General features: G+C 43.0%; 1 protein-coding gene across 1 annotated transcript; it reads right to left on the bottom strand.

Moving 5' to 3' along the window:
* Positions 1–8,249: 8,249 nt before the first annotated feature.
* LOC112106884 (OX-2 membrane glycoprotein) lies at positions 8,250–23,785 on the bottom strand. Its single transcript, XM_024200357.1, has 5 exons — positions 23,731–23,785; positions 18,376–18,711; positions 10,351–10,656; positions 9,676–9,821; positions 8,250–8,354 (listed from the first exon to the last, which is right to left on the bottom strand). Exons 1-5 carry the CDS (start codon positions 23,783–23,785, stop codon positions 8,250–8,252), a joined length of 948 nt encoding a protein of 315 aa, XP_024056125.1.
* Between the last annotated feature and the right edge of the window lie 1,631 nt (positions 23,786–25,416).

The raw sequence follows: 25,416 nt of genomic DNA, 5'->3' as shown, positions 1-25,416 counted from the left end.
AGTGCCTCTACTTATACAATTCTCCTTCAGATGCACACAACCCAAAGGCAGGAATCATCATGTTGGGGTGGGGGGGGGATACGTTTTATTTTATGCTGAATTTTGTAGAATCTAAACTCTACATTGATTCAAGTCAGCCCCTTTCTCTGCCTCTCCTGCTGCCTTCCCACCCCCATCCCTTCCACATTAAGATTATTCTGAAAAAAAACTCACTTCTCCTTGAGCCACAGCTGCTTCATAGTCTCACCATAAATCACAACCGCTCCAACAGCCCCTTTCCTGGATGCAGCTATGGGAGACTGCGTGGTCCTCAGCACAGAGCACTGAAGTAGGAGACTAAAGACATTGTTGCTTTTGCCAGCTCTGTCACTGAATCAGCATGTCCTTAGCCAGGTCACTTCACTGCTCAGTGGCTCAGTTTTCCCAGCTGTAAGGTGAGTATTATCTACCCCATTTATCTATGTAAAGTGCTTCGAGCTGCAGAGATGGAAAGTACTATGTCAGTCCTAAGATTATTTTAACAGGTTCTGGGGATATACAAGCTTAGCAAGAAGAGCAATAGAGACAACAGGAGCTTTGAGGTTTTGCTGTTTATCACTTACCAAAGATAGGTTCAAATTTTATTCTGCTTATTTTTTTTGTTTTGGGAGTGTGAGAACCAGGGCCGGTGCTACTATTAAGGCAAACTAGGCGGTTGCCTAGGGCGCCAAGATTTGGGGGCGCCAAAAAGCAGTGCCCCCAATTTTTTTTTACAGCGTTCCTGGGCTGGGCTGCTGGCGGCGTGCTGACACGTGCGGCTCAGACTCCCTCTCCCAGCACAGCGGCCACTCCAATTCTCCCGCCTCCCAGGCTTGCGGCGCCAATCAGCTGTTTGGCACCGCAAGCCTGGGAGGGGAGGAGAATTAGAGCGGGGGCGGCGTGCTCAGGGAGGAGGCGGAGCAGAGGTGAGCTGGGGTGGGGAGCGGCCGCATGGCTCGGGGGAGGGGAGCTGCTGCGGGGGCGGGGGGGAAGCTGCTGCAGGGCTGGGGGAGGGGCGGGGCCGCAAGGTGAAAGTTTCTCCTAGGGCGCGAAACTTCCTTGCACCGTCCCTGGTGAGAACTAGCATACTTCCCACCCTCGCTTTTTGTGGGTAAATTCTTGGAAAGACCAGTTCAGTGATGGCAGGTGGGGCTGTAACCTGAACTTCACCTCTCCCTCCCCACAATGGGGGAGAGGCAAACCGGGGTGTTTTTAAGATTCAGGGAGGGGAGAACTGAGGAATTGGGGGAGACTCTCAATTTGGAGGTGGGAGGGGGGAGAAAGATTCCAATCTAGTGACAGCTTCACATAGTATCATGCTTCAGGTCCTCCTAAGGTCCTGCCCAGTTCTTCAGCAGAGACAAAGTGAGGAGCTGATCTTTTGAAATGTAAAAAAGCAAAATGAGGAGGAAAAACTTTAAGCATGTGAGGCTGTCACATCAGAAAGGAGCCTTTTTTATTTCTTTTATTTTTTTGTTTTGCTGTTCATTTTTAAAGCTGGTTGTGAATTTGTTGTCAGATAAGAAAAGGAAATTTAAAAATTAAATGGCTAGCAGCTAACTGAAGGAAGGCAGGCAATGTCTGTATTACAGCTGGGATCAGACATTAAGTGGTCAAGCACCACCATTTTGAGACATCAACAGGTCAAGCGCCAGGTCTGGCAATGCTTCACTCACTGAAACCATCATTGTAAATCGTATCTGTCATTACCTTCTTTTCAGAGGAAACACTGGGTCACTGGTGAATCCCGCTGCTCTTTCCTTCCTTCTCATTCTTGGTTCAGATGCTTTTTCCCTGCAGGAGCACTGGGCACACTGCTACCTTGCGGCCGGATGACATTATTTACTTATGCAAGGGTGGCAGGTGCTTTACAGACAAAGACCCAGTCCCTGCCCCAAAGTGTTTACAAACTAAGTTTTTAGACATAGTGAGACAAGTGGGAATAAGGGAGAGGGAGACAGGGTATAAAAGAAAGGTCATGCAGCCAGTAAGATTTGTTATGTTCACATGGTGATTCTGACATACAACAGAGCTTTGGGCCTATGTAAATAAATCTCAACTTTCCCTTTTTTTAAATTAAATTTCTAATCATTTTTAGGATCTGGGCTTGTAAGTGGAGTCTGTTTTGTTCCTGTACCTTAAAAGGAAAGTCCATCTGAGTTCTGCTTCTTACTGCAAGCTGGTTTAAAACAATTTTAAGGAAGTACTTCTTCTGACAACACAGAGTCAACCTGTGAAACTCATTGACATGGGATGTTGTGAAAGCCGAAAGAGTAACTGGGTTCTAAAAGAATTACCGGTAGATAAGTTCGTGGAGAACAAGTCCATCTGTGGCTATTAGCCAAGATGGTCAGGGACAGAATCCCATGCTCCAGGTATCCCTAAGCCTCCAACTACCAGAGCCTGGGACTGGATGACAGGATGGATTGCTCAAAATTGCCCTCTTCTGTTCATTCCCTCCGAAGCATCTGGAACTGGCCACTGTCAGAGCCAAGCTAGATGGACCATTGGTTTGACCCAGGATGGCTGTTCTTATGTAATGAAGCATAAGATTAGATGAGACTATGTATGCATGTAGGCTATTTGTATTTTGAAATAGTTTTTTCTAATTGTTTTTTCCAGGCACTAAATAAAAATACTTTGTTTTAAGGGGGCTGTTGGTGACCATCATTGGTCACAGGTTCTCCAAGGGAAGAAAAGCAGGTCCCCAAAACCCAATTGAACCTGCTGGGTGATAAGCACTTGGTTTATATGACGGTAGCCTGACCTAGACCTTGGTCTAAGACACAGACAATTGCATCATTTTTGTTGCCCTCCGCTGGGCTCTTTCCAATTTTTCCACATCCTTCTTGTAGTGTGGGGCCCAAAACTGGACACAGTACTCCACATGAGGCCTCACCAATGTCGAATAAAGGGGAACGATCACATTCCTTGATCTGCTGGCAATGCCCCTACTTATACAGCCCAAAATGCCGTTAGCCTTCTTGGCAACAAGAGCACACTGTTGACTCATATCCAGCATCTCATCCACTGTGACCGCTAGGTCTTTTTCTGCAGAACTGCTACCTAGCCATTCGGTCCCTAGTCTGTAGCAGTGCATAGGATTCTTCTGTTCTAAGTGCAGGACTCTGCACTTGTCCTTGTTGAACCTCATCAGGTTTTTTTTGGCCCAATCCTCTAATTTGTCTAGGTCCCTCTGTATCCGATCCCTACCCTCCAGTGTATCTACCACGCCTCCCAGTTTAGTGTCATCTGCAAACTTGCTGAGAGTGCAGTCCACACCATCCTCCAGATCATTAATAAAGATATTAAACAAAACCGGCCCCAGGAGCGACCCTTGGGGCACTCCGCTTGAAACCGGCTGCCAACTCTCCGCCAAGGCATTCCCTTTCAAATTGCAGCGCCTGGTTTTCCCCTTCTATGCATCAGTGATCTCTACTGGAGAAAGCTGTGCTAACTTATCCATGTTTCCTTCCATCTTTAACAGATGCCCAAATCCCCACCCTCCCACTCCTCTTAATCTTTTTTAAAAAACTGCCTAGATGCCAGGAGAACAAACCAGAGTATGAGAACCACTCATAGAACTCTCAGATTCTCAGACTGTGAAGTCTCAGACTGTGACCAGAGAGTTAGAACTCTCAGACTGACCGGAGAGTCATGCATCTGCAGCCCAAAAGAGACTTTCTTCCTTTGGAACCTTTCCCCTGTTAAGGACGACTCATTAACCAGGCTGAAGCTGCCCGCAGTATAGCTGAGAATCTCTTTCTTAATCCTTGCTCTGGTCAGCTCAGCAGCTATTGGAACCACAGGAAATGCTAGACTACACTGCCTCTTCCCATCATCCCCAATGAGGGACTGGGATTTTAATTCATTGAAGGGACACTGGTTAAAAATCATATTTTTAAATACGGTTCTTTAAAGGTGCTAGCACCTAGGGGTATGTCTACATGGGGATACAAAAAAACCCCACCTGCGTCTGACCTGGCTCAGCTGACTCAGGCTTGGGCTGCGTGATGAAAAATTGCTGTGTCAATGTCTGGTCTCAGGCTAGAGCCAGAGCTCTGGGACCCTGCAAGGAGTGTACCAGAGCTAGGGCTCCAGCCTTAGACCAAACGTCTACACAGCAATTTTTAGCCCTGCAGCCCGAGCCCGAGTCGGCTAACCCAGACCAGCTGTGGCTGTGTGTAGATGTACCCTTAGATTATTACAATGGAATAGATTTTGAAAATCTCGTGCTTTCCATCATTTATGTAGTTTGCTTTTTGCATGTCACTTACCTCAAATCACAAAAATAGTTTGGACTGTATCACTTCTGTTTCCAGTCAGTTTTACTTTCCAGCTCTCTCACACTAGCCAAAAGTTGCAAAATTTGGGTTGCTAACATTGCAGGGGACTGTTTCTTAAAAACAAAAAACAAAAATCCTGACCTCCTTAGGAATATAAATAATGCAATTCTAGCTCAGTCATCAATCATAGTCATCAATAGAACGACAGAGGCCAGCATCAGATACTTACATGTTAGATTCAAGAAACCCCAAGTGGGTAATTATTTAATTATCTGCCTATAATAGAGGTTTCTTCCTTACGCCCTCCGTTAGATATTGGCTTGTACCCTGACACAGGAAGGCTTTTATCCATTTCAGTGCTATGTGCAGGAATTTGAATTTAACCACTTTTGGAGGGGCATGTCAGAGCCGTGACCAGAGCAGAAATAATTGTTTTTTAAGATGAATATTGCTTCCCGTCCACTCTTGGGCACACCTCTGCATTTCACACATTTTTAAAAATACTATATAACTACAGACATTCTAGTTATTCTCATAAACACCCTATCCTTTGAATTCTGCCAAAGTCTTGGCCTTCCTGAAATCTCATGCCAGTAAAATTCTACCGGCACGTTGTGTGGTTCCTTTTATCAGTTTTAAATCAGCTGCCTTTCAATTTTATTGCATGGCCTCTTGCTCTTGTATTATGAGAGGGTAAACTGGAACACCTGCTTTACCCTCTCTGTACCATTTGATGGGAGCACCGGATTTGCCTTTTGTACCATTAAATATTTTATCTATCAACTTGTCTTATTTGTCTCCTCTCTCACCTGTCCCATTCATTGTCCAAGTCCAAACCTTCTCTATTTCTGAAAAAGATTAAAAAGGGGAAATATTTCCATTCATCTTAACTTTTATAGAAGCTTGTTTTATTAAAAATACTAATTTATGAGTCAAAGAGACCAGTCCTGGCTCTCTAATGGACTGCACAGTTCATTTCTCAGTCCTTATTCAATCAGAGCTCCAATGGAGAGCAGGGACTTCAGGATTTGGACTCTATCCTCTCCAGCACATCCCACTTTTTCTGCCCACCAGAACTTCGATTATTTTTCTATTAGCTCAACTCCGCAGAGAATCTGAGCTGTAAGTGCTGGGAAGCTTTCTCAAATTCTTTAGAATTATGACTGGTGAAAAATGAAAAATTCCCCAATTGAGAGAGTTTTCCAGCTGCGTCTTTTTGGTTTCCTTTCCCCAGTAACTGCCAAGCTGCGCTATTACTAACCCTTAATGATACTAATAAAGGATTGTATGACAACACTATATTTATTCATTCTCTCCTCCACACGCTTTCATTTCAAATTGTTTGTTTGCAGCTCTAGTGTGGACTGAATTATTCAGAACATATATCTGAGAAACAAAAGTGATGCGAAACAAAGATTACACTCACCTGTTACTGGCGCCCAAAGCAAGGGGAGATTCCAGAGCCCACGGAGCCCAGTTTCAGTCCCCACACCAACATCTTGGTGGCTTTTTCTTACTTACTATTTTTTTTGTTTCCCTTCTGGATGTGCATTTTCAGTAAACAACACATAGGATTTGGTGCTGTTTACAAATGATTCACTAATTACCAATCTGAAGTGGCTTCTTGTTGTACGAGTTGACTTTAGAACCACGTGCAGAACTGATTTTTCAATTCGGCGGCTAAACAAAAATTAAAAAAAAAAAATTCGGATCCACCCAAAAATGAAAAAAACCAAAAACCTATTTTCTGGCCAAAAAAAAGGGGAAAAATTCTTTTGGGTTGAACAAAACATTTTGTTTGAGGTGTTTTTCAAAAATTAAAGTGAAATGTTAAAAAAGAGAAATCAAAATGTTTCATTTAGAATAATATCAAAATGAAATGTTTCAATTTTTTTCACTTTTCTTTTCCAATCACAGATTTGGTAAATTTGACACGAATTCACAAAATGCATCAGTTAACCTCAAGATACTATTTTTTGGCAAGAAAGAAAAGTTTACTCTGAAAAATTTTGACCAGTTCCAGTTGACTTGAACAGTGGATAATAAATGCTGCCTGTACCCTGTATTCACTCACCCATGTACCCTATCTATCCCCTTACTCTGCTCTTCCCCCACTTAAATTCTGCTTTGCAAAAGTTGTAATTTTAGGCTTTACCAGAACACTGGGCATCATTAAGGATGGAAAGGAATGTGGCTCCAAATCATTAATTAAATGCACTGGTCGTTGGTTTTTACCAGAGCAAATTGACAGTCCACATACCATTGCACTTAGCCTCTCCCACCCATCCAACAACCCATCCAAACCCAGCTCGACATGGCCTTATCCAGAACCTCCTCTTCCAATTGCCTCTTGGACACCTCCCATCCCAACCTCCCATGATCCCCTTTGCAACTTCAAACACCAATCTGGCAGCTGTAGAAACACTTGCTCCATAGACCCAACTGACAGTTTTCTCCTCCTTTGCTCAGAAGATGTGTTCAGTGTTCACGAAGTTCCTGGAGCCCCAACCTCCCTGTCCCCCTCAACTTAGCAATCTTCCCTCTCAGCCCCAGCTTTTCCATCTTCCCCTTTCCATCTGCCTCCCAGAAACCTGCTGCCCCATACTGACCTTACGCCCCTCTACCCTTCTTCAGAACCCTCCATGCCCAGAAGGGGGCCCTCAGCCTCTCCTCCACACCCAGCTGCTCTCTAAGCTTTTCCCTTCTGCTACACAACTGCCACAACAGACCCCCTTTCAGCCTCTGCCTCCTGAGCTTCCCCTTCCTCTCCCTCCCACTATTCATAACCCCCCCTCCCCCACACCACCACCACACACAGCCCCTGCAGCTGCTGCCCAGGGTGCTCTCTTTACATCCTCTCCTGTCCTGACTTCTCTCCTCTGTCCAGACTCATTCTGCTGACAGGTTGGCTAGCTTCAAGCACCAGCCCTTTCTTTTCCCGTGTTCCCTTGCTTCAAGGCCCAGCCATAACTTTGTTCCTTTCCCACTCTCCAGTGCCTCCCCCTCCTTTGTGCTGTCCCCCCTGGGAGCATGGCCTCCTCTCCCTGCTGGGCTAAATATCCCTTTATCGTCTACCCCCAATGCCCTACTCCAAACTCCTTCCTGCAACTGTGATACAAGGGAGTCAAGGCACGTGGAGAAACCAATTGTGGTCAGAGCAGGACACTGCGGAAAAAAGGGAAGTTAGTTGCAGGGAATGGAGAAGGGATGAGGGGAGGACAAGCCCCAAGATCCTGTTAGTGCCAGTTAACAGATTTCCCGTGACAGACGGTTCGTGGCTTAAGGCCTGCTCCTGCCTCCAGTTTCTCAGGGTGGTTACTGGTCCTGCTGCAGCCTCTGGGTTTATCTCTTTAGGTTCAAGTCCCCATGTCTTACAGAAGCTTATTATGGGGGTCACCAGTGGCTGCTGCTTTGCTGGTTCCTCTCAGTGTTCTTTGTCTATCACTGTATTTGCAGCACCTCTCAGAGGAGAACCCACTGCAAAGTTAATTCATGCTTTATCTATTCCCTCTTGCAGATAATTCACGACTTCCAGCATCATAAAATCCAGCACAGCCCCGCAGGCCTCAAAGAAACAGCCTTGGGGCTCATGGCATTAGAAGCAACAACAAAAAATACCCATAATACAAAGATGTCAGAAAATACAAAACTGCATTTTATTGTGCAGATCTACAAAACTATAATTTAACAGTCTCATATAAATACCTACTGCATTCTATATACAACTATGCTTATTGGCTCATTTATTCAAACATAAATAGATATAAAAATATTTTGTGGGTTTTCTTTTTTTTTTTTGTATAAAACATGGCAAGTTGCACATAATGTGATTCATGTGGAAGTCTGAGATGTTACAAGTACAGCTAGACATCAGTTTCACACATCCAAACCCAGCACTGTTTTCATTTCACCACTGTTCAGCAAAATTCTTCCAACACCAGGTGTTCATCTGTCCAAGAGGGCTTTTAAGGGAGGAAGCTTGTCAGGGCCTTGTTTATCATTTTTTGTGCACTGTCCATGCCTCATGTCCTTGGTGCATAAGGGAAGAACCTGGCAGAAGAGAAACACATGGCTTTTTTAAAAAAAGTGAATGATTTTAGTGCTGGAGTAAGGCGCAAGGCTGACTGCCTTGTGTGCTGATGGACTGCTTCTGCCTGTACCAGAAATGGAGGACAAGGTTCTCCCGCATGGCTCCACCAATGGGACTCCAGAGATTAGAGCAGTACAGCCTCCACAAATGATCTTTAATCTTAGCCTCTCTGCACAGTGCTGCTTTCTCTACAATGTTGAGCTGTTGCTAAAAGTATTTTCCAGCAGTGGTTCTCCTGATCTTGTACTGAAAACTGTTTAAGGACCATACTGTAAATCAGACTAAACCATTTCCATTTTTGTTTCTCAAAACACTACTTCCACCAAGATAGGCATCATAGATGGGTGGATACGGATGGAGTCAGATCTGGATGATCTCTGGAAAGTCACTTAACTTTTTCTGTGCCTCAGTTTCCCTACCTGAAAATGGAGTTAATGATATTCACCCTCCCTTTTCAAAATGCTTAGATATAAAAATGAATGGTAATAGGCAAGAACTAAGTAGCAGTGTAAGGCATGCACAAAAGGAAGTGCTATGATTTTCCATTGATAGTGAAATTTGCACAGTGGTTGAATTTTTGGACCTACCTCTCCACACCTCTCTCTGCCACACGCACACAAATAGATGGGGTAATTTCTAGGTACTCCCTACCCTGGCTCGGGTACGGGGCTGCTATTTTAATCTGAGCCCTATTTCCTACAGATCTCTGAGTCACCTTCTGCTCTGCATTACAGGTGTGTACTATAAGTTTATGGTTTCAAGAGTCTAAAACATTTATTGCCTGAATATAAAATGGTTCAAAGTATTAGGAATATGTGGCTACAGAAACACAGTTTCAGTTTGTTGTTTAACTCTACGTTAGGCCAAGCCATGGACACAGAGCCCTGTAAAGGAGCCAAAAGGCTTAGGCCACGTGGCTTACAGTTATTAGGCTATTTAATCAAGTTGTTCAGCCATGTTAAACTGTTTTTGAGCCATTTTAGTTTGAGCCCTGTTCCCTACAGACCCCTGAGTCTCTCTCTGCTCTGTATTATAGGTACCTGTACTATCAGGATCAGAAGAACCCTGTGCCTTCGAAGAATGAAGCCTGAGTTTGACTGTGTTACAGCAGCATTGTCATATTCTCAAACAAGATTAAACAGGAATCACAAAAACACTAAGAGGCCAGTTTGACAACTATTAACAAGCCCAATGTTTAAAGTCTGGGTCCAGTGTGTAGCAGCCATGGATGTATTTACGAGCACAGACTAGCCCCCGGAGAGGTATTTTGGGAAGACTCACCCAACATAGATCAGCTTTGTTTCTATCCATTTGGTGTTGTCGCTTCCAGCGGATGAACAAGATGCAGAAGCAGATGAACAAGAACCCCAAGGGAATCAAAGCAACCAATATGTAGATTGTTACAGCGTCGACTGTTGCTGATTGGCCTGTAGGGAAAATCAGCAAGCCTTTAACATGGGCTGCCACTATCTGTCAGACACTCCTTCACCATTCTCCAAGGGAAAGAAGGAAAAGGAAAGGCTACGGGTACAAGGGTCTGACAGAGAAGGGAGAGGGGCCACATGCAGCGGCATATACGAGGGGCACTTCCAAACAAAATTCCTTCACCAGGGCCTCATGCACTGTTTATATACACAACAGTTTGTGCCCAAGGTTTTTATGGGGGCCATTTTATTTCTGTGGCCTGGTGTTAGGTGAGCGTCAGCACCAGTCACTCTTCTCTCTCTTCCATGTGTACCAGACCCACCTCCCCACTTCTCTCAGCTGCCCTAAAGATCCTTGTCCTCTCTCCATCCTGCACCAAGAGTTCCATCATTCTCTTCCAGCTTTTCTGGGGTCACCTCCCTTTCCTCTGCCCTTGGCTCCCCTCCTTTGAACTGTCTCTTACTCTTCTCCCTCCTGTATCAGAGGACACAGCTTCCTTTTTCCTCTTCCCCACACCAAGCTCACACTCACCCTGGACCTGCCCATCCTTGGACAGAGTCAGCGTCAGGTTTAGGAGCGGATGTTGGATCACACAGCCAGCTGGGTTCTCCCAGTGAATCCTGGAGGGGTCATGTGTGAAATTGCTGATAACAGTCACAGTCTGGTCTGAGTGATTGATGAGATACTGTCCTGGCTCCTGCTGAAGGCGATGGGACAGGTTCCAGCTGATCATTGGAGCTGGTTTCCCTGTTACTGAGCAGCTTATTTCCAGCACCTTCTCCTCACCACTGTCTGGACTGGACACAAGCTTGGCCTCCAGTTTGGGCTCCGATATTGCTGTTAAGCACAAGAAGGAAAACCCATTATTAACACTTGCAGCTCTCTCACTACGGTAGCTTAGTGAGCATGCTTCAGCAAAGAAGAACTTGGTGCCTATGTCTGCTGTTGACTGAAGAGAACAAGCACGGCATTTGGTTTTACTGCTCAGTGCTGTCTGTCGTCTCAACCTGACAGGGCCCAGCATGTGACACGTGGACTTTCAAAACGTCAGACAACGATGCCAAAATGAGGTAGTCATGGAAGCACAGGATCTGCACTATGCCATAGCTTTTAAACAATCCCTTAGAGAAACCCCTTCAGTGCGCCAGACTTCCAGGGGGATCCCACTCTTCCTTAAGGGTATCCCACGCTGCCTCAATGGCTCCAAGGCTGAGGGTTGATCCACGCAAGGAAAGTTAGGTCAGTCCAACTCCATTGCTCCAGTGTGTGAAAAATTCACACCTCCGAGAGACATAGTTAAACTAACCTAAGCCCCAGTGTAGACAGCCTTTCAGAGCGGCGGATTTACTACAGGGAAGGAAAAACCCTTTCTGTCACTCTATTGTGTGTACACTACAGCTCTATAGCTGCATTGCTCCAGCTGTGCCACTGTCTCGTTTCTAGTGTAGACATAGCCTGAGCCTCTGGGCTCCAGCACGCCTGTTTCACACCATGAGCTCTGCTTCGCAAGTCCAATTGAGATGGTCTCTGAAGAGGAGTCTTTTTGTCCTCTTCTGGGATCAATGCACCTCAGCTAGTATTTGCAGTGATCTCAGGCAGCCTTTCCAAAACAGAGTGGGGTTTGTTAGCCAACTGGAACACAGCGTCACCAGGTCCTATAGTTAGTTAGTACAGAGATGCAAAGGCCAACACAGACTTCAGACTGGCCAGTGTCAGGGCTCTAACCAGCCAAGCTGCTGTAGAAGCAATCTTGGCTCTGTCTCTCCCTCTCTCAGTCTGTCTGTCTGTCTCACGGGTAAGAGCTTCTATCTATCCACATTTTTTCCTGGATCCTCCACTAATATGGGCCGGTTTCAGCCTGTCCTTAAATAACCACCCCAGACAGTTAGGTGACCCAACACCTCACATCTTCTGCGCTGCCTCAAAAGCAGCTTTTTAAACTCTTTGGGCTCGCAATTCAACATAGCAATTCAAACCACAGAGGGAATCTGAAGCATGCATAGGAATAATAAAAATATTAGCAAAATTCCCACATTCATCATAGAAGAAAGCAGCCAAATCAGAGGCGGGGAGAGTAGAAACGTGGGTGTCACAGACCAAGTCCCAATAACATCATTATCAGATTTCAACAAGAGTGCTAAAGAGTTGGTAAAAAGCAGCAGGTGGTGTCCTTGGGAAGTAAGAAATCAGATAGCTCTAAAATTAGTGATCACCTCCATTCAGCCAGATTTCTATTTCTTTTCTGTTTAATTTTTTAAGGGGAATTACTGCTAGATGAAAGATTCTGGGGCTCTCAGCCCTGCAACTGAAGTTCTCTGTTTATACAGAAGTAGTGCAAGCTTCCCCACACAGACAACTTCCAATCAATGTATGATAACATTTACTGCATATTTATGTGGTCATGTACCCGCAGCTGATCAGTGTATGTCATGAATGTGCACATTTTTTTTTCCGTTTCTTTTACATGACATTTAGGGTGTGTTTACATGTAGAGATTATTATTATTATTATTATTAAGGACAAGATTTACAAAAATGGGTTCCTGAAGTTAGGTGGCTAAATATGGATTTAGAAACCTAAGAGGCTTGGTTTTCACCAGTGCTGAGTGAGCATGCAGCAGCTTCCATTAACTTCAACAGGAGCTGATAGGTGCTCAGCACTGGTGAAAACCAATTCACTGATTCAGATTCCCCCATCCTGCCAAGGCTTATGTGGGCACGTAACTTCACCATGTGAACAGTTCCATGACGTTCGGTGCGACCACACATGTAAGTGATGCATCTGTGCAGGGTTAGAGCCTAAATATGGGATTAGGAGCCCAAATGTAGCCACCTATTTTTGAAAATCTTGACCAGAGTATTATGTAATTGCAGCCGCAGAAGCTCTAATTTAATTAGAGTCAGAGCTAAGAGTTCTGCTGTGGGCAATGCAACTTTTATGCTGTGATGAACTATTCATTACCTAACTTCGAAGTGCTGTGCTTGTGAGTGATGTGATCGATAACTTCATTGTCGTCGTTAGCAACTGTACCGATTTTTAAACAAACATTTTTATTTTTGGAAATTCCCAGGTTTATGAGTGTTTTATAAACCATTGCTTCCTCTTGCACAGGTAAATGACGATATTATTCTTAAAAATTCATATTCATGGAACAGACAAGAAAGTAACTTAAAGGAAAGTGTGGGATCAGCAAGTTTATATTGCCCCCGTACCATTCAATATGAACCTGACAAGACTGGATGAATTTTCCAAGCCATAGTGGTAGGAGGGCAAAACTAGGACATCATGTGGCAACCTTAATAATGGAGAGGCTACAGCCATTCCATACTCAGAGCTGGAGACAGAGACATTCTGGAGGGGAACACTAAGCTGATCCTATTTTTTATCTTATGTCTCTATCCCTACAATGAATTTCACGTACATTAGATTGTATGGCATGAGTAGTTTTTCCAAGTCATACTTAATTTGTTTACGGTGGTTGTGCTTGCTCATGAGACTTCACCATCAGCTTCTCACTTCCCCGCATCACTGATCAAGAGAGGAACTGTCACATTACCCAACTGATAGTGCTGATAAATTACAATAGCGTTTTTCTTAAAACTGCAGGGTCAGAGCCAATGGGGATTTCAGCTGGAACTTCTCAAAGTCTCCCATGTAAGTCTGGAAATCGAAGGGCTCAGTCTCACAAAGAGCATTCTGTTTCGGTTCACAAATAACTCTTTGAACTTCTTCTTTTTTTCACAGGGTACATAAAAATAACAGCTTTTGACTACCTCCGCCCACTGCATCGGCTTCAAATACTGGATTGTGACATCCAGAAACAGTGAAGCAAAGCCTACACAGATCACATGGGCCAATGTTTCCTGCAACGTTCCACTGGGAGGGCTTTAGTGGAGCATCAGCAAAGAATCATTTACAAGAATGTATAAGAATACATGGCACTTATATGGCACCTCCCATTTCAAATCATTTTACCAAGTCAGGTAGGCGTGACTGTCTTCAGCTCACAGAGCAGTCACTGAGGCACAGAGGTATCGGAGCTTGCCTAAAGTCACATACATCTACACAGCAGCAAAATAAGGTGGCAGCAAGTTTCACAGCCTCAGGCTGTGGACTCAGACTCGCACTACGGCGCTACAAATAGCTGCCTAGACATTACGGCTCAGGCTGGAGCTCGAGCTTTGGCGCCCCAAGAAGGGGAAGGGAAGTCTACACGGCCAGTTTTAGTGCCATAGCGCGAATTTGAGTCTGTAGAGCCAGGCTCGGAGACTCGCCGCCACGGATACTTTTTTCCTGTGTAGACATACGAGTAAATGGCAGCATGGAATAGAACTATTGTCCCAAATCTCATTTCCTTCCAATTCTGACTAGACCGTCCTCTGCCTACCCATATTAGAACAAAGAGTGATCATTACAGAAGACCTATACAGCTGATCTCACCAATTCTCTGCCTAATTAGCTCTCCAACTCCAATATACAGAGGATGAAAAATGTTTCATTCATCTTTACTAACACTTAATAACTTTGGTTATATTTAATTTTTTTGTCTATTATTAAATAATAAAAAGGACACTCAGATATAGAGAATATGATCTACTCTAAGGCTTGTCCCTGATCCCACTGATGTCAGTGGAAGATTTACAACTGACTTCAAATGAGAGCAGGACTGGGTCTTATTTTAGGGTTTACAATTGTATCTAGTGGCTGTAGACAGGAATTGGGAGTGCCTCTGCCATTGACTCACTGCATGGCCTTTGGCAAGTAACTCAATTTCTTTGCGCCTCACTTTCTCCATCTATGAAATAGGGATAGTACTTATCCACCATGCTTTGAGATCTTCAGAGGACTGGTGCCAGCTATGTGTAAGCTATTTATAACATATCTAGATACACGGGAACAAATTCCTAAAGGATTCTGTAAACTGGCCAATCTTGATTCTCCCTAAACTAGCCACTAGTTAACAATTGTTTCTCTCCCTCAGATTTAATCTTCAGCAACTTCTATTTACTCTTCTTTAGTAATATTTTGTAGATCTTTAATTCTGAAAGAGATCATGTAATAAAAAACATGTTGGAGGGGATGCTTGGACGTTTTTTAAACTAAGGAAGTGTCTCCTACACACTACCATTTTCACAAGGTTTCTCCCTCCTGTTTTAGCAAGGCAGCTTTGAAATTCCCACCTGAAAACCTATCCATTCCCCCGTATCTATGCTTCCTGCAAGTATGGTATACACCACCTGATTTGACTTCACTTCCCTTAAACAGGTAGAAAGAAGTTATGGTGGCAACACGGGAAATAACGCATATATGAAATATAGAGGTCATAACTGCCAGGTAATCACTCGAAGGTAAACTCCCTTGTAATCCCCACCAACCCCTCCAGGACAAGTAAACTGACAATTTCAGTTCAAGCTGGGATCTCCATAAATTGATTTGCACCTTGCTGTGAGTGACTGAAGGTTTCAGAAAGCCTTTGGGGCCATTCTCATATCATGTCCCTAGAGAGTAGGAATACTCTCCCCCCCACACACACTTTTTTAAACATGTTAACCCCCAATTAATAGCAATGAGAATAAATACATAAATCAGGGCTTTAAGTAGCTTTGAGACAGAGACAAATGAATTATGCAAAATGAGGTGCCTGTGCTGGGGAAAACGATTTGTAATCTATTTGGACAGAGTGCGCAAAATATTTTTTGAGGATAGCACTGGATATGAAACAAGGGGAAAAGATCTTAGGATATGATCTGGAATCCATCCAAATGCTAAATCTTATTTTATATATTTCAGAAAAGGTACGTTTGCCTTATGTATTAAACAGTGATAAGATTCTTGTGTGTATGGTCCATCAATAACTAACATCCCTGATAAGGAGACGTCTTACAGTCCTATTCGAGCACCTAGAAAGTTTAAACATTTAAAACAAACCACTCCCTGGCCTGTTCCTGTCTGGAATTATTAAGTGTTCTTGTAAACTGCCTGGACAATAGCCAGTATTTGCCAGCCCTAGATCAGTGGCCCTATGAACATAACTAGAGTCTTTTCCAACATCCTTTTTAATACAGTCACCTGCTGGTTTAGCCTCAAACCCCTCTTCCTTCACAGGGTGGGCAAGTGAGTGATGTAGAACAATATTTACTCTGTGAGGGTGAAGTCCCACCAACCAAGATAACACAATCCCTACTGCTATTTTTTTAATTAGAAGTTGTTATCTCACCCTACAGGATCCCTAAGTACTTTATAAACTCTATTGGATACAAAAAGATCCTCAGAAATGCAGCTCTTTCTGTAGCAGATGATGATAACCGTAAGGTTTACATACAGGAGTGTGAGGAGAGAAAGAATTTTGGCCACCGGTATCAGGACAAATCCCTGCTCTTATCAAGAACGCCTTGGGATCGTAACACCCACATAGATCAGTCAGGACCTGGGCTTTTACAGTTTCATCTGAAAGACCCACATGCAGTAAACTTTACAGAATTCAATCCATTCACTAGAGAACAAAGAGCCAAGTTAATGCATCTGGGATCTGATTCAGCAGTTCCACGCATTATAATTCCATCATTAAAGCCATCATTTACATGGGAGCAGAATTTGCCTTTCCTGTACTTGGGTGCAACCTCTGGCCCTCAGACTGTGGACTTGGCTACTCTGGCGCTTTACAGCACTGCAACTTTCTCGCTCAGGGGAGTGAAAAAACACCCCCCTGAGCACAGCAAGTTACAGCACTGTAAAGCACCAGTGTAAACAGTGCCCCAGCTAATCCCCTCGTGGAGGTGGAGTACCTGCAGTGCTGGGAGAGCTCTCTCCCAGCACTGGCACGCAATCACACTAGCTCTTCAAAGCGCTGTCACGGGAGCGCTCCCGCAGCAGCACTTTGAAGTTTTGAGTGTAGCCACGGCCTGTCTCTCTCAGAGCCGGCTCCAGGCACCAGCTAAAGAAGCAGGTGCTTGGGGCGGACAATACAAAGGGGCAGCACTCTGCCCACTATTGGGGCCGCACGTCCGGGTCTTCGGCGGGAATTCGTTGGCAAGTCTCTCAGTCCCTCTCTTCCGCTAAGTGCCGAAGTCCCGCCGAAGACGAAGAGAGGGAGTGAAGGACCCACCGCCGAACTGCTGCCAAAGAGTGAAGCGGCGCGATTGCACTGCCCCAGCTTTTTTTTTTTTTTTTTTTTTTTCCGCTTGGGACAGCAGAAAACTTGGAGCCGGCCCTGGTTTCTGTCACACATTTCCCAGAATGTATCCTCTGACTAAGTTCTCAGTACAAAAACCTTAGCTTTTAGTTAGTGTGGGGAAAAGGAAACATGGGATTCCAGTAAGAATGAGACATGTAATTATCCCCAAACTATCATTAGCATTTGGCACCCACATAATTAAGACATCTCTGGTCACTTCCTGATATAAAAGTTTCCTCAGTTACACAATAATAAAATTAAGATTTTAAAGGGATATCAACTCTCATGGTTCACAAACCAACCACTAAGTGCTTGTGGGGAGATTTCTCCTAACCCAAACGCATATTATGATGTAATTGTTGCATATATGGATTTTATACCTTCTTCTGAAGAATCTGCTACCAGCTACCATGGAAGGGCTATTAGTCTCATTCCATATGGCAAGACCCACCATCATCCATTTTAACCAGTATTGTTTAATTTATTTATAACAACCCTTCACCATTTATGTAAAAGTAGTCGTATGTTAAAAACAAAGACATCTCGCTCATATGAGACCAAACAACAACATTCAGCCAGTAGATTTTTGTTCAAAACCACCAGATACTGCTCAGAAACTCCAAACACTGATGTTTGTCAATTAGAGAAGTGAACAATGGTGAGGTTTCACTGTATACATTATGACCGAAACCACAGAAACAAATGCTCCCGAGAGCACGTGCATTAACAGAAAATAAATACTTTTCAAAAGGAGAAGTTTGCTAACAGGCAGATCAGAGCAACATAGAATATAGGGTTGAGTGCTCTGAAGAAAATCCCCCCTGGTTTTTCTTCCTTCAGTTTTCCAGAAGTGTTTTAGTAAAAAACAAAACAACAACAAACAAACAAACAAAAAAACACCTTTAAAAATCTGAATCTTTTGTTTTGACTTTCTAAACAAAACCTGGTTTTTCAGTTCAAAATGACTGTCAAAATTTCCTTTTGTTTTAGTAAAAGCAAACACATTTTAAAATGGTCAAATTTTAAACAAAACATTTACATGTTATCAATACTAAACTTTTTGTTTGACCCCAAATGAACTGTTGTTTTTACTTTACAATTTGCCAAAAAAAATTTGGTTTGACCCGAACTGTTTTGGTTTTTTTTTTTTTTTTTTTTTTTTTTAATTGCCAGTGAATTGAAACAATCCATTATTCACACAGTTCTGCTCACCACTGCTTCCCTCTCAGAGGTAAAAACCAATGAGGAAGGGAAAATTAGGTCACCTTCCCACTGAGAAAGAAAGAGATTAACCAGCGCTGCCACTAAAGACAATCACAAACTAGGAAACGGCTGGAGTTTCTGAAAGGTCAAAGCCCCGCTTTGTGATGATGAGGTCTTACCGTAAACCTTGAGGCATGTCCTGCCTGTAATGGATCCCATGGGAAACGTATTGAAGATACATTTATAACAGCCTTCATCCTGCAGGGTGACTGCATGAACAGTAATGGCAGAGACTGTCAGCTCGCTCTGGGTGAAGGTCACACGGCTGCTATAGTTACCCAGGATTCTGTGGCCGTTAATCCTGCTGTAGGTTGCTATGTTGCCTTTGCCCTCTCCACTCTCCTTCTGCCAGGTGACTTGCAGCACTTCATGATCCATGACAAGCTGGCATTGGAAAGTAACATTTTCTCCGGTCTTGGACGATTGGACCTTCCTATGAACTACCTGCAGAGAGCCTGTGGGCAGACCACACACATAATTTTGAGATTCACTTTCATCCACTCATGGCACATTCTAAACAGAGATTCCATTATTTACCAAGGCAACACCCCTCTGCAACTTCTGAGTGAGAATTCTTAGCATGCTTTGCCTTCAGACCTTCCATAAAGAGATTCCCTGTGAATCACACTGGGACATTAAACTTCACCATGACGAATAAAGCAACTCTCCCAGCCCATTCAATCCTTGGCCTGTCTGCTAAAGTTTCCAGCAAGAAAGCCAGTTCAGATCAAAAGAACAAGGGCAATTATGTTATTTCTGATGAAGACATTTGTCTGCTCGATCTGTACTAAAGACTCACACAACACTTACTCTTAAGCTAATGAGCAGCTCCACTATACTAATGATTTCTGGACCCTATGGACATCTGTCCAATTGGAAGGGAATTAATAAAGCCCTAGCCCCCCACCTTGCCCTTAACACACATTTTGTCATCCCCTACATACACATCTATCAGAGACCAGAAAGGTTAGGTCAAGTCAGACTGAAGTTTAGAGTGAATGCTTCAATTATAACTTATTTTCCAACACAGTCCATGGACCACTAGCCACCTTCAGAGCCCTTTCTGACGGCTCATAGAATAAAATGTTCTGAGAATCAGTATTGGTGACTTATCAGCTAGAAGGGGACATGCCCATGAAAACCTGTCTCTCTAAGCCAGAGAATCATGGGAGTGAAGCTCTCCATGAAAAATTATTGTCCTCCTTCTCTTTAAATGAATAGAAGCAGGTTGAAATGCCATTAAGGCGACAAGTGAGAGATTTCCAGTCTTAATCTTTCACTCAACACCAATTTTCTCACACAGCCAAAGTTAACATTACTTGGTTGGTTTACATCAGTATGTGGACCGTACACCAGCATGTGAAGAAAGATGCCAGCAACGACAGGCACCGCATTGAAAATAGCGTTTTATACATTAACTGCTGCTTCAGCATGAGAAACTACATATAGTGTTCTTGAAGAGGTAGACGGTTGTCCCACAATACGATGTGGCTATATTTCCTTCACACAGGGCGGCGTGGCAAGGATCAAGTAGCCTGTATGTCAGTCATTACAGACGACCCCATCCTGACCAGAAGGAATCCATTTACACTGCATAACCAAAAATCTCTGTCGTAACGTAAGCTGAAAGCAAGTCGCAGTTTAGGTGGCTCATTTGCTTTATTGTAGTTTTTAAATAAATATGTACACATGCCTCGAGCTAATGGATACACTCCTTTTATATCAAACTAAAGACACTATCCATAAAGTAGAAACATGAATAATGCCGTGGCAGTAGAGGAAGCATTATCAAGCTCATTTCAGCTTCTATCAAGGTCACGTCACCAAGCACAATACAGCTGCGTCTGGCCAGAAGTGTTATATCATTGATGGTGTTAATCAGGGGGTGGTAAATGAGGAGCAAGGGCTTCTGCAAAGATCTTATAAGAGCTGTACATCACCAGGTTAGCAGGATGTTTGGTCAACAAAGTTTCACATACAATTTTAGCCAAAGAATAGAAAATTTACCTGCTGCCATCGCCCAGATCCAAGAGAAGAAAATGCATGTGAATATCATCTCAGCTGTGAGATCAACCAGATGAGCAGGCAACAGAAGGCATTCAGTTCTGAACTTCCCTTTTTATACACTACTCCCTTTAGGGACATGCCAAATCGTCATCTACTGTAAGTTATATAATTAGACTCTTCCCCTCCGTGATACCAATACATTTCCTTCTGCCGAACAATTATGAGAAATTCCCACTGAAACCTGGATAGATTGATGACTACTGCTGCTTTGTAATTCAGAAAAACAAGTATTGGCAGCTAATATGGATGATCTTTCATCTGCACTCATGGAAATTTAAAGGTAAATGCAGTTGTGTATGTGTGTTCATCTGGCTACAAATAAAGGAGAACCAAAAGATGGGATATTGGGAAAGGGAAAGGTTAGATGTCACATGAGCAGATGCATGTTGGGGGATCTAATTTTCAATCTGCCAGTTGATAACAAGGAATATTATTCTGAAGGTCTCCAACACGGTCCCAACACTCCATAATTCTACATGAGTGTCTACAGGGGAGAAACATGGGCTGGAATAGCCAAGTATAGTGTCAATCTTGAAGGAGATGTATGGACAGAGCAGAGTGAGAGTTAAAAAGACAAAAGAGAGGGTTTGTTGGAAATCAGTATTAAGGTGAATGGGAATAGCAGGGGTGTTGCAGGAAGTATTGCCAAACTCAAAAAAGACGATCTTGTGTTTTTTGGCCTGTCCATTGATATTCCAATTCCTCCTCCCCATCCCTTTGAAAATTAATGCTGTACCTTCCCTCAAATTTATTGGGTTAAGGTGATTTTGGCCCCCACTGCAGAAGCGCTCAACCCCACATTTGTCTGCTTTCTGCCCAGCAAACAATCCTGTCTCTCCAGTCTTTGGTTCGGGTCTGTCCCCAGCCTCACCTCTGCTCCTCCTAGGCTTTTCACACCCCCATCCCCAGCCTACTAGGCCTGGGTGATGCAGCAGGGTCTCTTACTCCCCTTTAAAGGCCGGGTGTTACATGGTGGGAGGAGCAGAGATGCCATCCCATCCCTGTTGCTCACGGGGGGGGGGGGGGGGGGGGAGGGGGAGGGGAGACAGGGGAGCTGTTCTGCTCCCCCTCACCCATGAGAATGGCGTCAGGTTGCTGAGGAGAGGAAGAGAGCTCTGCCTGTAGCTGCTGATTGGTTGCTTTGGCCCAGGAAGCTGGCAAGTAGGGCAGGCAGCCATTCAGAGGGGGTTTGCTCCCCAGCATGGCTCAAATTCTCCTGGGGTCTGGAGAGTCTCATGTCATTGTCAGATGGGCTCTAGCCCCCGCCAAAATCCAGTCACTCAAAATCGTCATGAGAGTTGGCAACACTGTCTAAGAGAACTGGTGAATACTGGTGAATATTCCAAATACTGTTTATAACATTTTCTGTGTACATTATATTTGTTTACTACAAAATTGTATGATACTGTTTCTTTGAATTTTGAAAGTCAACTACTGGCACCTACTTATCAGAGTTTTATATACAATAGCCCTGAAGTTTAACTCTGTGTAATACTTTCTGAAAAATCCTGAAGACAGAATACTAGACTTTCAGAAAAGCTCAGGGTCAGATTTTCAAAAGAGCTCTGCTCCCACGCCGGCACCTAAAGAAAAAAGCCAGAATTTCCTAAGTGCTCATACAACAGCTTTCAACATAACACAGTGGATGCCAAACTCTTGACAATGTGGTATAGATTGTGGGTAGAGCTGGGTGAATTTTTTTGTCCAAAACATTTTCTTGGCTGAAAAATGCAGTTTTGGGTTGACCAAAATATTTCGCAAATTTGTGTCAAATTGATTGACTAATTTTGGTTAAAAAAATTAAATTAAATTAAATAAAAAAAATCAGAAAAAATCAAAATGTTTCATTTTCACATTTTCAAAAAGAAAATGCCACTTTTTGTTCAGGATTTTTATTGCAATTTTGTATAAATATTAGACTCAAAAGCCAAACAAAATGTTCGGTGTCAATTAAAATAAAATGTTTCATTTTACTCAAAATGATTTTTTTTTTCATTTTTTGGTTCACTCGCTTGTAATTGTGGGTATCATGCCGTTTTGACAATTCTGGCCATAGTTCTTATTCTAATTTTTAATGGTTCAGGACACACATAAAAGATAGTTAAAACTTAAGAGAGGCAGCATGGTCTAGTAGACTGACCACATGGCTGGCAGCTAGGTACTCCCAAATTTTAATTCAAGGCCTGCCACTGATTTTCCGGATGGTGTTAAACAAGTCTCTTATTCTCTCTGTGCCTCAATTTCCTCATCTGGGCAACAGGAGTAATACAAACCTACATCATTGGATGTTGTGAGTAGAACTTAGAGTTCTCTTCATTTGGTTAGTTTAGTCCACTATTCTCACTGTCGATTGTCTGTAAACAGATAATTATTTGTATTAATTTGTTGATAATGCAAATTCTTCGTAGCTTAAGTCAGCAAATCTTAGCCTGTAGATTGCTCACAAACAGCCTGAAGTGAGAGTTCACTCAGTTACTCTCTATTCAGAATTTGCGTCTTAAACTTCAATTGGTTACCTGAATCCCATGGTGTTGTTTCGGTTTCCTGACTGGATGACCTTTTATAAAGCGTTATGGCACACACAAAAAATTGTTTTTTTATTAAGCAAATCTTAGATGCGGGCCTGAAATTTATGGTCCTTGTATGAATATTCAAACAATCCTTGAGTTGCACAAATATTTGTGAAAGGCAAACAAAAACAGCAGGCCCAAATCAAAATATTATTCCAAATTCTCAAAAAGGTTCACAAAAACATTTCCTGTTGTTCTCTCAGCTCTCGCTCTGAGGATTAATTCATTAATGCTCAAAGAATGTAAAGGGTTAAGTATCAGTATTACTATATGATTAGAAAAAACATTTTTATTGTGGGTTTGAATAGGCTGCTTGTTTTATGAATACCTAAATATGCTCCCTAGGGTGTCTTTGTAAAACCAGCATATCACACTGCTACCAGGAACAAGTAATCTGGCCTGGATTTAAGAAGGAACCATATTCTCAGTATTTCATTGCCACTTTAAATGAAACCTGAATCACTTCATGCCTTCATACTTCCTTTTTTCTTTTTAAATAAAGAGATCCTGACAGTGTGGTTTATTTATTTTTTTTACATTTATCATTTTCAGTGTCCCACTCTGTTGCTTGATTCCTGCTAGGAAACTGTTCTCCTGGTGCAATGTTTCTGGCCCGACCAAAAATATGAAGTACTTGAAATTAAAGAAAGACTGTGCTGGAAATCTCACAAGAACAATTTTCCAGATGCTAGAAATTCAGATAGCTTTAGCTGCGGAATGAAACATTGGGATACTGATCCCAAGTGACAGGAAAAACTTGTAGTTCTGAACAGGTGAATTCAGTAGTTGACAAAATATCAAACTTGTAATTTTTCAAGGCGTCAGAATTTCTCATACCTGTGTTAAGCCAGCACAGCTCCACTGAAGTCAAAGAATCTGCATGCACTTGCATCAGGTCTGGCCTTAGCGCCCATATTTTTCACTGATGGGATACAGCTCTGTAGAGAGAAAAGCCCAGATTCATTTCAGGCTTAGCTATCGCAGTTTCTTCAATTAGTAGTGTTATACAATTATAATATTATAATATTTAACTGACACTTCTCCAGTTGAACTGCACCATCCAGTGATCAAAACAGGAACTTCATTTTATTATGTGTTAAAACTCTGCCGAGGTCACCATTCAGAGTTTGAATTGTTATTTGCAGGAAGCATAGGTGCTGGAACCCCCTGACTTGCAGTAGTAATAACAACCCAAATACATGGTTTCCGCCGTCAGTGCCCCACAAAATTTTATTCACCCAGAGTAAATAAACTTTTGTGGGAGAATAGAAATAACCATTCAACATCATGGTAAAGGATAGATATTGTAGCTGGACTGTTTTTGTTTGTTTTATTACAACTCTGATTTACTCTATTCCTTATACTGGTACAAAGAAGCCTATATTCCCTAATTCATTGGAATACTGTGGTAATAACTAGGCAAAGGCAAAGCTGTAAGAGTTTGACAGGGGCCACTATGTGAGAAACAACATGTTGACTCTTATTGCTATCCTAACTTAATATGCAGTTAAACATTCTAATCCTTTTAATAATGACCTAGATTCTCTCTCCAGTTCAAAGTAACTCAACAGAGGACTTCAGACTTATTCTCACCCAGTCTTGGAACAGTAACAATGCCGTGGGATTCATGTGAACCATCCCATCGAAGCAACCCAGGCCATGAATGAAACTGCTGAAAAATATTGCAGAACGAATAACTTTAGGAAAAAATCACAATCTGTTCTCCGAACAAATAGCCACATTCAAATACATTATAGGCTCAGTTCTTGTACCCGTACAGCATAGACATGTTTCATGAAGCAGAGAGTTATGGGTTTTCATTGCCTTGTTTCAAGGAGCTGCCAGTAACCTGGACTCAAAACAAGGCTCTCACTTCATCCACCACAGAATTTCAGCCATTCCTAGAGCGAGGCGCAACATCCATTTAACTGCAAACCCATACAACAGCTTGGGACAGGAAGAAGTGAAGAATCCTGTATCCAAATGAAGGTCCTTGATGTCATGCTTAATTGTTGGTAGACCCAATGCGTGCAAGCACCTGTAGTATCATAGTAATCCCTCTAAATCCATGCTGGGATTTGGAGACCTACAGCATGACCAGGATAAGGAGACCAAAGTGTCTGTATTTTGGAAAGGCGTAATAAATAAAATCCCACAAGGAGGAACTGAACTATTTTGGCCTATGGGCAAATTATTGCAAGGATCTGGAGGGAATGGAGGGGTGGGTGCCTGTAGAACCATGCCATGCTACCAGGGAGAGTGAACTGTGACAACCCTCTGTCACAGTAGGCTACAATTACAGTCTTAATTAACAGGTGTTAACACACAGTTAGCAAGTGTAATGTAAATAAAGACTAAGAGAGAAGTTGCTTAGCTGCCACATCTCTCACAGCGCAACATGTCCACCTGTAAAGCCACAAGTGTGCACCCTGCAGCTTGTGCTGTGAAATCATCTCTAGACAAAGTCAGTTCTTTGGTTAACCACTGCCTGCTAGTTAGACCTGCATTTCAGGTGACCTTGCT

Source organism: Terrapene carolina, unplaced genomic scaffold (assembly GCF_002925995.2).
Source record: "Terrapene carolina triunguis isolate 2854851 unplaced genomic scaffold, T_m_triunguis-2.0 Scaffold558, whole genome shotgun sequence".
NCBI lineage: Eukaryota > Metazoa > Chordata > Testudines > Emydidae > Terrapene > Terrapene triunguis.
The sequence above is the reverse complement of the archived record's forward strand: the minus strand, read 5'-3'. Positions and strand labels throughout refer to the sequence as shown.

Coding starts and splice junctions, on each gene's coding strand:
- LOC112106884 (XM_024200357.1), bottom strand. CDS start 23,785: ATGCAAGTGCATGCAGATTCTTTGACTTCAGTGGAGCTGTGCTGGCTT. Junction 10,657..18,375: donor GACATGCCTCAAGGTTTACG/GTAAGACCTCAT, acceptor TGTGCTTAACAG/CAATATCGGAGCCCAAACTG. Junction 9,822..10,350: donor CAAGGATGGGCAGGTCCAGG/GTGAGTGTGAGC, acceptor TTTTCCCTACAG/GCCAATCAGCAACAGTCGAC.